The sequence below is a fragment of the Akebia trifoliata genome, chromosome 3 (assembly GCF_017979445.1).
Source record: "Akebia trifoliata isolate Shusen 1 chromosome 3, ASM1797944v1, whole genome shotgun sequence".
NCBI lineage: Eukaryota > Viridiplantae > Streptophyta > Magnoliopsida > Ranunculales > Lardizabalaceae > Akebia > Akebia trifoliata.
In genome coordinates this window covers 48,215,447-48,230,645 of record NC_141377.1, presented here as the reverse complement: position 1 = coordinate 48,230,645, position 15,199 = coordinate 48,215,447, and the positions used below count along the sequence as shown (strand labels likewise).

At 34.2% G+C, this 15,199-nt stretch overlaps 2 protein-coding genes and 1 non-coding gene across 4 annotated transcripts; 1 reads left to right on the top strand and 2 right to left on the bottom strand.

Moving 5' to 3' along the window:
* Positions 1–404: 404 nt before the first annotated feature.
* LOC147407543 (protein kinase STUNTED-like) lies at positions 405–4,239 on the bottom strand. Of its 2 annotated transcripts, XM_086436175.1 has the most exons (9): positions 3,743–4,239; positions 3,572–3,645; positions 3,375–3,493; positions 2,334–3,289; positions 2,004–2,252; positions 1,750–1,910; positions 1,430–1,657; positions 1,189–1,338; positions 405–988 (listed from the first exon to the last, which is right to left on the bottom strand). In XM_086436175.1, the coding sequence occupies exons 1-9, from the start codon at positions 3,918–3,920 to the stop codon at positions 737–739; spliced, it is 2,367 nt and encodes a 788-aa protein (XP_086292301.1). In that variant the 5' UTR covers positions 3,921–4,239; the 3' UTR covers positions 405–736. The 2 variants fall into 2 exon arrangements, with proteins under 2 accessions (XP_086292301.1, XP_086292302.1); XM_086436176.1 differs by lacking the exons at positions 3,572–3,645; positions 3,743–4,239 and having other exon boundaries at positions 2,334–3,302.
* Positions 4,240–9,206: 4,967 nt separating this feature from the next.
* LOC147407542 (ubiquitin-conjugating enzyme E2 28-like) lies at positions 9,207–10,971 on the bottom strand. Its single transcript, XM_086436174.1, has 4 exons — positions 10,600–10,971; positions 10,304–10,431; positions 9,550–9,654; positions 9,207–9,442 (listed from the first exon to the last, which is right to left on the bottom strand). The coding sequence occupies exons 1-4, from the start codon at positions 10,670–10,672 to the stop codon at positions 9,299–9,301; spliced, it is 450 nt and encodes a 149-aa protein (XP_086292300.1). The 5' UTR covers positions 10,673–10,971; the 3' UTR covers positions 9,207–9,298.
* Positions 10,972–13,055: 2,084 nt separating this feature from the next.
* TRNAP-UGG (transfer RNA proline (anticodon UGG)) lies at positions 13,056–13,127 on the top strand. Its single transcript has one exon. It is a non-coding gene; the product is annotated as a tRNA-Pro (tRNA).
* Positions 13,128–15,199: the final 2,072 nt, after the last annotated feature.

Genomic DNA, 15,199 nt, shown 5'->3' with positions numbered 1-15,199 from the left:
AAGAGAAAAACACAACAGCTACAAGATACAGAGTTACAAATAGCAAAAACAGTCCCATCTAATGACGAAGTCCTCAAAGGAGATACCAAGAACTCCTTGGTCTTGCCGCTTGATTTTTCGAATTCTATCAAGATTTTACTCTGACAATCAGTTATTCATTGAGACAATTGCCCGAGACAATACTCCGTGTGAAGGACTAATTTGAGGATGAGGAAATTTGCAGATCCACTCGCTTTCTTCCTTCATGTTCTTAGTCCAAGGGAAACAACCACCCCTAGGAAGTATTGCAACAAACGAGGTATTTAGCAATTGACATGAGACCTGGGACCTAATTCTAATAAAATCTAAAAATATAACAGGCCCCCAAACATGAAAATATTTGAAGATCTTATGAAACACTAGAAAGCTGAAAAGATACCTATATATTGAAAGGAGATTGCAACACCGAGAATCAATAACTTTTATAAGCAAATATTCACACAAATTAAAACTTGGTAAGATGTTCTTCCACGATCCAAATTGATATTTTCCAGACAATAAGTTTTTTTTTTGTTGGTGAGCTTATGTCAACCCCATGGATGTAACCAAGTACTTAAATCCACAGACCACGCCAGAAGTGGCTTCAAATTGAATGTCTATTGACTGTACATAAACAATGGGTCTTGTCTTCCAATTGGTTGCAAAATGGCCTTTGACCAAACTAAAAAGTACTAAAAAGAAAGATAAGGAGAGGAAGCTAGTTGAAGCTTGATGAACGACTCCATCGTTTCTCCAGGTAGTCCTTCAAGGTATGACGGTGGGTTTGCTCTACACTGCTGATCGACATAGTGTCATCATCCACATCAAGCATAGCAAGACCTAGATGTGTCTCGACAGTTGATTCTGGATAAGCTTCGAAACCATCCTCGCTATCAGACTGCTCTTGATCACTGATGTGGGAGTTCACCCACTCTTCGCCATCCTTTTCCCCTTGTAAAAGTTTTAATATCTGGACCAGGGACACTTCAAAATTAGAACTCTTATCACAGAAAATTAGAAAGCAATATATCTATTTGTTCCAAAACACTCCAACATACACCAATATGGTGCAGAACCCATGAAAGACAGTTACGACTACTTACGAGTCTGAAAAAACCTTAACTCTTTTCCCAAGAGAACCCATAAAAGGTATTATGAAAGAATAACTACCTGGCACATTTGCGGTCGCAATTGATCTTTCCTTGTGATACAAAGGGTTATTGCCCGAACCATTCTCTGGATCTGAACCTTGTCGAATTTTCCCACCAGATTTGGATCCAATATTCCTATTATATCCCCACTATCCAACATGGGTTTTGCCTGGAAAAGTAATTTGGTTATACATATAGGGAACCTTTAGAAAATGAAAGATTTTTTATTTTTTTTTATTTTTCACAGAGGAGGTCCTTACCCACATTACCAAGCTCTCTTGTCCCTTTGGAGTCTCGGTGCTGATTGGCTTTCTTCCCGATATCAGTTCAAGGAGAACCACACCAAAGGAGTAGACATCTATCTTGTCACTAACCCTCCCGTACATGAAATATTCGGGGGCAAGATACCCAAAAGTCCCTAGCACATCACTGTGTGTCTCATAAGATGTACTCGTCGGTGCCCATAAAGCAAGACCAAAATCTGATAGCTGCCATAGAGAAACCAAAAAACAAGGCCACATTACAATCTGTAGAACTTTGAGTTTTTTGACAACTCCCAACTGTTTATTAGGAAAAATACCTGCGGTTCATATTCATCAGAGAGAAGAATATTTGAAGACTTGATATCTCTATGAATAACTGGCCGAGAACATTCCTCGTGCAGGTAATTAATCGCCTCAGCAACTCCTACAGCCACATTATACCTTACCTCCCATGGCATAACATATTTCCCTTTCTTACCTGCCTTTCGGATCAAATATTAAGGAAATAAATGAGTACACAGAAGAAACACCATTAAATGAAGCAAATCGTTTGAGGTCATTGAAGATTTACCATGAAGGTTTTCCTCTAAACTTCCTTTGGACAAGAAATTGTAAACTAAGGTAAGATTGTTGCCGTCAAGGCATACTCCAATAAGAGGTATAATATGTTTATGTTTCAAGGAAGATATGATATCGACTTCCAAGATGAAATCCCTCCACGGTTCTTTGGACAGTTTCAAAATCTTCACTGCCACTAACTTGCCATCGAGAAGACATCCCTTGTATACACGGCTACACCCTCCCTTCCCTATCAGATTCTCTGTTAAGAAATATTTTGAATGAGAACTAGATTACATAAAAAACACGCTTAAGCATCGGAAAGCAAGTAAAGATAAATTACTCGAAGAGAATTGAGAAGTTGCTTTCATCAGCTCATTATGGCTGAACCACTTGCAAGTAGAGGTGTTTGTTCTAAGGAGAAGGTCCAACTCCTTGGGCAGCAGCCCCCATGCAGACAAGAAGTTCTTATAGCTCTTATTCCCACAATCGATGATCTCTCTTGAACCAAAATCAATCTTGGTTTGAGGAGTTGAAGGAGGGTTTCTTTTTGGTAGGCTCATTACCCATTCAACCACTGATTTTTCACTAGCTTCCGACTGGTTCAAAGTTTCTCGGATCACTAATACTCCTTTTTTAAGAAGTGGCCAACCTAGTCTTGGTTCTTGTAGATTTTTAATGAGAACGGAAATCGGGCTTGAAGAAACCTCATCCCTGTATTCATGAACAATGCTTATATTGTCACTTTTTGTGTCATCACCACTGGAGGTTGAGTTTGAAGAAACTTCCTCCTTCAAAGTTTCTAGTGTCGCCGACACTGCTCTTCCAAGAAAGGGCCAACCAAGCATTGGATCTGATAGGCCTTTCCTAATAACAGAAATCGAATTTGAAGGAACCTCCTCGCTGTGTTCACGAACAACATTGATATTGTTAATTTTTGTGTCGTCACCACCAGAAATTGGGCTCAAAGAAACTTCCTCCTTCAAAGATTCTTGAACTGCTCTTTTCAAAAGAGGCCAACCGGGCATCGAAATCAAGCTTGAAGAAATTTCCTCCTTATATTCATGGACAAAGCTGAAATTGTCGTGTTTTGTGTCATCGACACCATCACTTGTTCCATCTTCAGATCTCTTAACCAACTGGGGACCGAGTTTTTCAATCTCAGATACCTCTAGAACTCCACAATTGGACTGGTTATTGGAACCCTTTTTAAAGACGATCTTCCCGTTGTGGATAGCCAGAATTGTAGTCGTTGGTGCTAATCTTTTGGCACAATACTTGGCCATTGAAAACCAACACCTGAAAGAGATTTCTGTTCATAGTAATTAAGGAGAAATACTATAAACCGAAACAATACTGAATCAAAATTTCTGAGACTACTCACCCTAGAGCACTATGTCTGCTTATTCCCACAACGACAGTCTCAGCAGCACAGAGCTTTGCTTCCCTCACTAAAACCTTTCGAACAGAACTTCCATGAGCGATCCGACCTGTGAGATCTAACTGAAACCGGAGAACAAAAAATCAATATTGAGGACTACTAGATTGTTATAGTGGTGTGAAAAACAAAGAATTGCTGACCTGCTTTACACTACATAAGGCTTTGTAAACTTCCAAATACCCATCTAATAAAGTTTTCTCCTTTGAAACAGAATCTGCGACGATTAATCGATAAGAAACTCATTGGTAACGCTGAATTTAAAAGAGGTTATATTGCTAATTATGATCATAATTCTCCAAATGAAAGTTCACCTTTAACAGAATATCGACAAACATGGACAGCAACGACACGGTCTCCTGGTTTGGCGATTTTGACTAGAGCCCAATTGAGCAACAATCTATCATTCTTATCGATTCGAATTCCTACCAAAATACACTTTTGTTTCTCCTCCTCACACTTGTTCTTTACTATTCTCTCTTCAATTTTCATTATCTAATCTCTACCTATCCTGACTACAAAATTAAAATTACAAAATCACTCTTGATTTTCCTCCTTGAATTTGCAGAAAGTCCTGCAAAAATCTACCCAAATTCCAAGAATAATTCTCTCTTTCTCTAAATGGATTTAAAGGAACAAAAATTCTCAATCAAAGAAGCGAATTTTCCATTGCATTTAAAATTATTCATGAAAAAGACGCGCAGACCCAACAACATAAATCCACCTAAAATTTGTATTATTTAAAGAGAAACTGTTGGAGATTTTTTATTTTAATTTTCAGAGTTTTGGTGATGATCGAGCTTAGTTATTTTGTCTTAAAAAAAAAAAAAAAAAAATTAGAGGGAGAGAGAGAGAGAATAAAATTCCCGCGAAATCTGGACAAACATAACAGTACAAACAAAGTAGAGAAATGGTGGTTGAGGATTTGTTGTGTTCTTCCGTTAAATTACCGGCTATTACTCGCGTCGCGTGTGGTGTGTAACCTATGATAACCAGTCTCTACTTCAAGTCAACAGATAGGTAAAACTTGCTGACTGGCGATTGCGGGTGGAAGCCTCCACCTTTGACGAAAGGTAAAATAAAATAGTTTAAAATTCACAATTCAAGCTTGTGTTTTTTGACATATTTTACAAAATTCTTCCAAGTCAGCCACCCAATATATATTTATTTATTAAAAAAAAAAAAAAAAAAACGTGATCCCTATTATTAATTATTAAAGGATTTTAGAAAGAAACTCCAGGCTATATTTGCACCCTTTTACGCTCAGTGCACCCACTTTTTTATATACATCAAATCCAAAATGTGTTTTAAGTGGGTGCAGTGAGCTCAAATAGCTTGGCCCATTTTAGAATGTTTGATATAGCCACTTCACACCATTTACCTTGCTCAAGAAACTATTTATTCATACCACACCTCAAAAATGCTACGTCATACACTCTATTGAATCTCTCCTTTCTTTTTCTCTTTCTTTCTTACTTTTTGACTTGTGGACCTCTCCTTTCTTTTTCTCTTTTCTTTTCTTTTCTTTTCTTACTTTTTGACTTGTGGACCTCTCCTTTCTTTTTCTCTTTTCTTTTCTTTTCTTACTTTTTGACTTGTGGATTTGTGGTTGAGTAAATATAAAAGTACCCCCTCAAATTAATAAGGGTAATCCATATCATAGTTGAATTATTTTAATTTATAAGTTAAATTTTTTTGAAATAAATTGATTTTTTAATTTTTTTTATGAGGATGATCTCCTCATTATAGAGATTATCCTCATAAAAAAATTAGTTCATTTTGAAATTTTGAACTCATATAAAACAAAATAATTTGATTATGTGTGAGTTGCACTTATTACTTTGTAGGGTGTTTTTATAATTACCCTTTATGGTTAGTAACGGTCTTGTCACAATTCCATCTTGCACCAATTTCTCCAATGGGTGCTCTTGATCTCAACAAGATAGTCTCTCCAGCTGCTCATACAATAAGGTTCAATTAGGTAGTTTGGGCTCATGGGTAATGCCCCCTCCTCTTTCACGCCTCTATTCTTGATCTACAACTTAAGAAACACTCGCAAACTTTAATCAACTTAACAAGTTTATAAAACACCAATAATATATTTTTGAATTGTACGTCTACGAAAATATGGGCCAGAACTTTTTTGTTTGTGTACTTATCGTGGGGTATCCCCACCCTTGAGGAGAGAGTAATCCAATGGTCACACCCCCTTTGAAAGTCTTATGGGCAACTAGTTCAATCAAGGGTCAACAGGACCGTGGAGGGTGGACGGAAGGAATTCAGTAGACGTTGAATAATGATCCACTACTTTAAAAAAGCGTTACGTGGGACATTATTCCAACCCACTGGATTCGTGGAGTTTTGTACTCATGGAGTGTTGTTCACTCATTGATGGGCCTACTCAATGAAGATAAGCCTGATTGGTCCCTACTAGGGCTGGCAATAGATCGGTTTGGTATCGGATTAGTGCCTTTCCCATACCGATTCAATGTTATTTAAAGATCTATCCGATCGGATCCAAATGGATTAATGAATGTGTGAACCGAATCTGATTCATTTCATTTCATCCTTAATTTGAAGCCGAGTTGAACACATGTCTTATTTTCAAATTGTTAAATGTTCAAAAATTTTAAAAGATATAAAATTTTAAAAAATCTCTTTTCCTACCACAATTATAGAGGAAAATTAAAAAGACTAAAATATTTTATTTATATGTATTTATATAAAATTAAGAATAATAAAAAAAATATTAAAATATATTTGGATCAAGTTGGGGTACATCCGAATCTAATCCAAAATTTGATTTTTTTATGTTTTTTGAATCGGATCGGTTCAGACCGATTTGGACATTGGGTATAGTTTGGATCATTGCCAACCCTACTCCCCATGTTATCTATGTAGATGGTGGTGTCAATATTGTACTTTCATCATCCCATCGTTTTTTGGGTAGTTTTACTGTCACTCCAACTTTTTGTTACAATTATTGTACTAATTATTTTCTCTGAACATTAATTGAGACATTATTTGTCCACTCTCAACCTTTTCAAATCCACTAAAATCTTATTCTGTAATGCTCAAATCTTCACTTTCTTCAAATAAGTCGAACACTAATTCTAATCAGTTTTTTTGGACCGTTGTCGTGACATACAATTTGGTAATTGTGAAATTAGAAGAAGAAGAAGTACAGACTACCATGGTAAGAGAGTAATTTTGGTTTTTAGATTTTGAATGGATGGGCATGGTGTTGTGATTTGTGGAGCCCGATGAAAATGTGAAACAAACCCATATTGGACATTCCAAGGCCATCAAATTTTATAAAATTTGACGGACTAAGAGACTAAATTGGCGTCGAATTTTTCATTGTCAAATTTCTTTTTTTGACGGGTTGAAACCATCAAATTAATGGAGTATGAGAGAAATTTGACAATTCTAAGTCATTGAACCTGGGGAATATCAAGAATTTTAATAGTTCTAGACCGTCGAAATTCGATTTCTAAAATATGTGACTTTTACCCATTGAATTTTCTTGTAGAAATTTTCAATTTTCACATGGTGGATAGTACTGATCAACAAGGAGGTATTATAAATCAAGTCATGTGAAGCCCTTGAAAGAATTTTTTTCAAGGGTATTTTTATATTAATTTGTTTTCTTAGTTCGATTGCACCTATTTTTTGAACACATAGATTTGAACATGAGAACACGGGAAAAGTCTTATACACACCGTAGTTCTTTATTTTCTAAATAATTTAGGGTATGTTGATGGGTTATTTTCTAACTCTAAAAAATCATTTTTAATTTAGAAAATGTTGATGTGGGTAATGGGCATCTTGCAAGATAATCTTATTGAATTATTGGTTGTACCAATGTGGGTCAAATGTGAGGACAGGAAGGTTAGTTTACGTGTCAAAGAAGAATGGGTGAGGATCATGTTTTAAAAGTAATCTGTATTTGTTTGAATTGATCATATTTTATTGGCTTAAAGGTTTAAAATAGAATTCTGAGAGTTAGATTGGTTGGTAAAGTTTGCTTTCACGTTTCAACTTATGGTAATCAAACAAGTCAAAGGTTTGACTATGATTTTAATAAAAGTGATAATTTGATTCCGGCATGCCTTGACGCTGACGGATTGCGAATGAGAAGCGAAGAAGGAGATAGTTGAATAGATTCGAGTGCTTAAATGACTAAGGAATGACAAAGACTCATTAATGGATAAATTTTCTTGGAAAAATCAGGGTCTTCTTTTTTTATTTTTCTTTTTTTTAGTCCCTAGGTTTTGGGCCGTCTCTTAATAATTCATTTAGTAAAATTTTATTTTCTTAATAATTAATAGTCCTTGATCTCATCTCACTTTGTAATATTTTTGAAATATCCGAACTACCTTTTTTCTCATCTTCTTTATATAATTAGATTTTCCAGTGGTAATTACGATCATTTTTTACGTTTTTGTTTAATATCATGAATGAAGAATTCAGGATGATATATTATTATTTTTGAACATTTATATATATATATATATATATATATATATTATTTTGACGATTTATAAAAAAAATGAAGAACAAAAAAGTTAATATTCTAAAATTTTAGATTCGAGTGTCCATTTTGAAACTACGATATATGCATTATGGGTATTTCAAGAAGATTTACCCAATATTGAAGTCGAAAAAATGGAAAAAAAAAAAAGTAATCTGATTCACATTTACAATGTCGATTTCACCATTTTTTATTTTCAAACTCACCACTTAGTTTTGAGTTCACCACCACATTTTATTATCGAGTTCAACATTTTTATTATTGAGCTCATCACTTTTTATTGTCAGGTTTAACGGTAATTAAACACAAATTAAAAGTGTTGAGTTCATTAATAATTATTGTCGAATTTAAAATATTAATATCAATTATTAATGAACTCGACGATTTTAGATCATTTTTAATTACTGTCAAACTTAACACTAAAAATGTTGAACTCAACAATAAAAAGTGGTGAACTTGACACTATAGTGAGTTCAATAATAAAAATGTTGAACTCTAAATAAAATGAGGTGAACTTGACACTGTAAATATTATCCAATTTTTTTTGTTTTATTTGTTTTTTCGATTTTGATATTGGGTAAATCTTCTTGAAATACCCAAAACATCATAGTTGCCAAGTGAACACTCAAAACAAAGGTAACAATGAAATCATCAAAAAATTTAAAACTTCAACTTTGTTCTTCATTTTTTTTTTATAAATCATAAAAAAAAATATATCTAAATGTTCAAAATTATGAACATATCATTCTCCATTCGTCATTCATGATAAAAAATTGTCGAAAATGAAAACAATTATAGTCGCCGTAGGAAAATCTAAATATGTGAAGAAAAAGAGAAAAGGATAGTTCAAAAATATTACAATATGAGATGAGATTCAGGGACTATTAAGAAAAGAAAAATTTACTAAATGGATTATTAAGAGACCGTCCAAAACTTAGGAACTATTTAAAAAGAAATTCCTCCACCAGGTCCTTTAAGTAATTCCTCCCCTTTTTTTTTAACAAAAGGCTTTTCTGTATTTTGGTACTCGATTATGTTATTTGAAATATTGGTCTAGGGTGATACATCTTGGTATAACAGGCGTCCAACTGAGATATATCCACTGTGAATCAACTATCTGATCTGATTTGAAAAAATTCAGCCCGAGTTGATTGAATTTTTTTCTTCTTTTACTAAATTCATTGTGATGTTATGAGGGCTTTTAGAAACCATGCCCAAGCAGGCATACATAAATCAGATTGATCTATAAAATCTCTCTCTTAAATTATAAAGGAACTGAGACCAAACTCACTTTTAAAGACACATTCAAGAATACAACATTGCATGAGCTTGGGGTTCAGCCCATGGCATATTTTTGGGTCCAACTACGAGCCATCGACTCGTACTTGGCTTTGTCAGTCTTGTACATGTTTGCAATTTCAAGAACAAGTGGGTCGTCCGGATTCGGGTCAGTGAGTAGTGAACATATGGAGAGCAAAACCTGCATGCATGAATGACAGGGGGAGGATACAGATCATATCAATGTACGCAAATGGATCAGTAGTGAGACTATAACGACTAACGAGTGAGTCAATATATATATCCCACCTTAGATATGGTGAGTGCAGGACTCCATTGCTCCTTGAGTATGTCCAAACAGATGATCCCATTACTGTTTATATTTGGATGGAAAACTTTGGTCCTGAAAGCAACCTATGCCAACAGTATTACAAGAAATTAATCGTCAGAGCTTGTGATCAATGTCTCAATTCCTTATATATTTAACAGAGAGCAGTCTGATATGGCAAATTATATTCCTCATTTTTCAGGAAAATATAAATTAAATTAAATTTCCAGATCAATGTTCACCAAGACAGTTTTGGGGATTATTCGTTCCAGTTCAATAGGGTTTATCTATTATGGATTTGGGAAACATTGATCACAACGATTAATAATGGGATTCGTGTTAGGAGGTGCCAAAGTTTTTACACTGGCTTACAACCTGACGTCAACCTACCCCCTTATCCAGGCCTAGGATTCGGGCAATGTAGCACAAAAGAAACCCAAAATAGATGAGGATACCGAGATGGACGAATGGAAAACCCGAAAAGATAAAATTAGAAATGAACGCATACGGGGAAATATAGCATTAACGCAATAAAAATGGTTTGGTCACGTGCAATGAAAGCCAATTTTATTCCAATTAAAAAGAACATGCAAGTTGAAGGTTATAAAGAAAGTAGGAGGAAGACAGAAAATATGGATTGAGGTATTGCGGGCAGACACAAACAAGCTAGAATTGACAAAAGGCATAGCTTTACTTATATGTCTGTGAAGAAAAGATGAGGTTGGTTTTTGTTACCTTTGGAGGCTTGAAAGGGTAATCAGGTGGGAAATTTATGGTTACAAGGAAAACACCACCAGAGTAAGGGCAGTCATTGGGACCTATAATTGTTGCTTGCCAATGGAACATGTCATCAGCCACAGGACCTGATATTCACACCATAATAATAAATTAATTAATTAAAAAAAAAAGACACAACCAATCCAAAACTAATAAATTAGCTTTTTAATTATATTATTGACGAACTTGTTCGAGATTTAAACGTTGAACGATTATAGAACCATGAACAGCAAGAACAATACATATTATTCTACCTGCACTGCATGAAGTTGGTGGGTCTCTTTGCAAGTCCTTGAGCTCCTTGAAAATTCTCTTCAACACCGCCATTCTAGTAAATCTTGAATGGTAGAAACTCAAGACCAAAAAATGAAAACTATACGATGATCAGGATGAGAAAAAGAAGTGAGGGAAGAAATTATTTGATACCAAAGTAAAAGGGAAGATAGGTGTATATAAAGGATGATTGTGGTGTCGGAAGAGAGGGAAGGAGAGGGGGAAGGTCCATTGATTCATAAAAGCTGATGGTGAAATGGGCTATGAGTATAGATTCCAGAAAGGTGGCAAGTTAAGAATCCAAAGTTTGGCAAGAACAATGGAGTGATCTGATTGGCACAAAGTAATCACAAATCATATGAAAGGGGAGACCTTAATGGATGGTGGAGATTTAGCCAGAAGGAACCCAATCAGGAATCTTGGGACCTACTGTTGTACCATATCCATATGACCAAACCATGTCCTAAAAGCAAAGATATTCGTACTTAGCCCACATAGCTTCTTATCTAGCTGAGAATCTTTGTCAACCATAAACGTCTTTATGTAGGAAGAATAGATAGAAGATTAGATACAAGATTAGTCCAACCATAAAGGTGTTGATGTATAGCCTATCAAATTCTTTGTCCACCATTAGCTTTTCTTCTTTTCAATTTCCGCTTTGTTCCTTTCACATGTCATCCATGAAATGTTGAATGTTAATCTTAATAATTATTTTTAAATAATTCATATAAATACTTTATTATATTCGATTAACATAAAATATTCTTTGTTTCGTTTTTTTTATTTATCACGAGTTAATTGGGTTTTTAGATAAGTTGTTGGGCATTTGTAACCCTTGTATGTCAAGTTAGGAAGCTAAAAGGCCGTCCCACATAGAAATTTTTTGTGAATTTGGAGATTCTTGTTCAATATGATTTTAAAAAAAAAAAAATAGCAAATAAAATTGAAAAGTAAATCAAATAATGCCGAGATTTACATGGTTCGGCAACAATGCCTATGTCTAGGGATTGATCTAAACTTCTTCACTGAGAAATCAAAAGAGAACAATACAAGACATAATCACTCAAAATTTTAATCCCAAATCTAAATCCAGGAACCCTTGTATATCTATCTCTTTTATAGAGGTCGATTTTGTGATAAATCACAATTTCATCATTCAATCCACAAAATAATAAAAAGAACATGGAAAAATAAAGAAGATAATGTTTTTTACGTGGTTCGGCAAACGTGCCTACATCCACGGGCTTGGTGAGTCATTTCACTGTAGATCTCACTGTTACATGACCTCCTCAGCTCCCCTCATTTTTTTCCTATTCCTTCCTCTTCCTCCGTTTTTTTTCTCCTTTCTCTGCAATGACCTCAAGGCTTTCAAATAGAAAAATCTTTAAAAGAGTCTTAACCCTAATTAAATTACAATTGATCACATTATCCTTTATTCAAATTAATAATTACATAAAAAAGGAAATAATCCTCTTAAATTGTGATTTTTCCTTAATAAGATAGAATCTTCTTCAAATGACACCACGTGTCTACCTCAAGATGCATGTTGATAATGCGAATGGAGAAACTGAATGGGACAATTTTATCTCTCCACACTTTCTCTTTCAAACCCTAAAAGAATTGACTTGGTACAGAAAACAACCCAATACCCAAATATATATAAAAGAAAAAGACAAAAGATCAACTAGGATTCAAATTAGAGGTGAAGTGGAATTCTAAGCTCAATAGGATAGTGGTAATTAGTTGCCACTATCCTAATATAATCACAAGAAAATCCAATCCTAAAAAACTAGAATACAAGACAATACTCGATAAAAAGGAAAAAAGAACTTTCGTGCATGCACACATGAAGAGATTGTGTTTGTTGTATCTTAAAATTATTTAGTTCATAATTTACTAGGAAGAATTAGACAAGGTTAATTTATGTGCCTCGAGTTCTTTCTATCTTACTATATCATTTTCATTGTTAGATTTTTCAATTAATATATCTATATGTGCCAACATATTGACCACAACTTTACGTGTTTTTATTTTTATTTTTAATTATGAGTTGTTGATTAAGCTAGCTGCAAAAGCTAAACTTCATATCTTTACAATGATAGTTGATCAATTTTACCACCCCCACCCCCACCCCCACGATTTTTTTGTATCTTTACAATGATAGTTGATAATAAAAAAAAATTTGTAGAGCATAAATAAATAAATGGGGAAAAAAAAAAAAAAGGAGATGTATGACATGAGAGTGGGGGTTGGGGGGGTGAAGGGTAGAAGGAGAAGTCAGTAGGGTTTTCTAAAACTCTGTGGTAAAGGGTGAGGAGAATATCCAAACCGCCTTGGTGGCTCGACATTGTTGATGGCTTCTCTGTGAAAACAAACCGATTTGAATCTTTGACTTTCATTATAATTTTATAATAAAACTTACCCATAAAGCAAACGTGGGCGTTTGGTCTAGTGGTATGATTCTTGCTTTGGGTGCAAGAGGTCGCGAGTTCGATTCTCGCAACGCCCCTAACACACATTTTTATGCACACTTTTTTCCATTTTTATTTTTTATTTTATTATCACAAAATAAATTAATCCCCAAACCAATATAAAAAATCAGTGTAAATCAGCCATCTGAATGACTAATTTTCTTGTTTAATTAAAGTTTTATTAATATTATGATGTTTGGACTTCGGAGAAAAGTAAATAAATTTAGTAGATCAATGACAAGAGTTCAGATTGAAAATAAGTCGGTCTATGAATCCATGTTGATCATAAATTTTTTATGATCAAAATTTAAAGACAAGGATATTACTCAAATTAATATCAACTTTATAGAATTGTCTGGTCTCTCATTCTCATTGTTTTCAAATTCTTCTCCAATCCATTTGAATTAATTCGAAAGGATTTGACTAATCTATGATGACTCATTCAAAGTCAACTCAATTACTGTGGGTTTCCTGAATGTCTAAAAAAGTCAGATTTTAAAAGAAAAGTACTTGCTTAAGACAACAAACTATGGGTGTAAATGGATATTAATGTATGAATATTCAAATCTAAATCCCAAAAAATATTGAGTATTTGAATTTGATTTGAAATCTAACGGTTATTCTTAAAAGTTATATGAATTTAGAATCTGATTAACTTGTCGGATCGGATATCCAATTTGTTCAAATTTAAATTGAATACGGTAAAAAGAGGTAAAATAATAGAGTTGAAATTAGAATTTCAAAAAGTGATGCTTATGGAGGAGATAAGTTGAAAGTAAAAAATCGAGGGTCAAATAGTTGAAAGAAGGAGATAATAACAACAAATTTTTTCACAAAATTACCAACTTTCATAGAAGAAATAATCAACTTATCAAATTGTCCATCAAGGACATCATGGTAGTGGGCTATTACAAAGATTTTTATAAGGAAAAGGAATTCATAAGACCTTGATTGAATAATTTAGAGTTCAAGTCGTTAAGTCAAGATGATAAAGCGTGGTTGGAAAGACAAATTAGAGAGGAAGAGATTAGATCAGTTATTTTTTCAATGAGTAAGGATAAGGCTTCGAGGCTGGATGAATTTACTATGGAATTCTTCAAACATTATTGAAAAATCATCTCAAATGACTTCATGAAAGTCATCAAAGAGTTAAAAGAAAAGAATTGTCTTGACTACAGCCTTAATAGTACCTTTGTGTCCTTGATCCTCAAAAGAGTCTAAGATCATGAAATTATCTCCAAAGTACTAGTTTCAAGATTGAAAATGGTTCTTCATAATCTTATCGATGAAGAGTAAGGGACTTTCATTAGGGGAAGACAAATTCTTGGTGGAGTGTTGATGGTCAACGAATATCTTGATTTGAGGATTAAGGACAAGAAAGAGGGGATGATTGGGAAAATAAACTTACAAAAGACTTATGATCAATTGGATCATGAAATGCGTTACAACAGTGTCTTATTCGATTCTAGTCAATGGGAGTCTGATTGACTTCTTTAAAGGTTCGAGAGAATTGAAGTAAGGGGACCCTTTATCTCCGTTCTTGTTTCTTATAGTAACAGAGACCTTAGGTAGATTGTTTAGAATAGCGATGGATTTAGAAAAGCTATTAGGGTTTAGGGTGAACAATAATAGTCCTTTGATTTCCCACTTACAATATGTGGACGATACAATGGTGTTTTTGGATGATTCGAGGGATCAGGTGAGAGTGTTGCATGTCTTATTATGTTGTTTTGAAGCTATTTCAAAATTACATATAAATTTGCAAAAGAGTAAATTTTTTGGGGTTGGAGATGTAAATGATATTTATTTGATGGCCGCAACTTTGGGTTGTGGGCACCCACATCTTATTTGGGTTTACCGTTAGGAGCTCCCTACAATAGTAATAGAATTTGGGAAGGTGTAATTGAGAGGTTGGAGAAAAGATTGAACACATGGAAGGCCAAATATTTATCAAGACATTCTCTGAGATTCTCTGTCCGCTCTTTCCACAAGTGGCTAATCCATTTCGCTGAGCAATCTTTCTAGGAGTCCATCATTTTATCCAAGTTAGTTCTTTCTAAAATCTCATTTTTTATTTGGTTGACTTATTTAGGGAGGATTCTTACGATGG

Bases quoted from the DNA above. Each gene is read 5' to 3' on its own strand.
- LOC147407543 (XM_086436175.1), bottom strand. From the start codon at position 3,920: ATGAAAATTGAAGAGAGAATAGTAAAGAACAAGTGTGAGGAGGAGAAA. The intron at 3,646-3,742 runs GTGAACTTTCAT...TAATCGTCGCAG, and splicing joins TTGTCGATATTCTGTTAAAG to ATTCTGTTTCAAAGGAGAAA. The intron at 1,339-1,429 runs GTAAGGACCTCC...TTACTTTTCCAG, and splicing joins AAGAGAGCTTGGTAATGTGG to GCAAAACCCATGTTGGATAG.
- LOC147407542 (XM_086436174.1), bottom strand. From the start codon at position 10,672: ATGGCGGTGTTGAAGAGAATTTTCAAGGAGCTCAAGGACTTGCAAAGA. The intron at 10,432-10,599 runs GTAGAATAATAT...TGTGAATATCAG, and splicing joins ACCAACTTCATGCAGTGCAG to GTCCTGTGGCTGATGACATG. The intron at 9,655-10,303 runs GTAACAAAAACC...CTGTTGGCATAG, and splicing joins ACCCTTTCAAGCCTCCAAAG to GTTGCTTTCAGGACCAAAGT.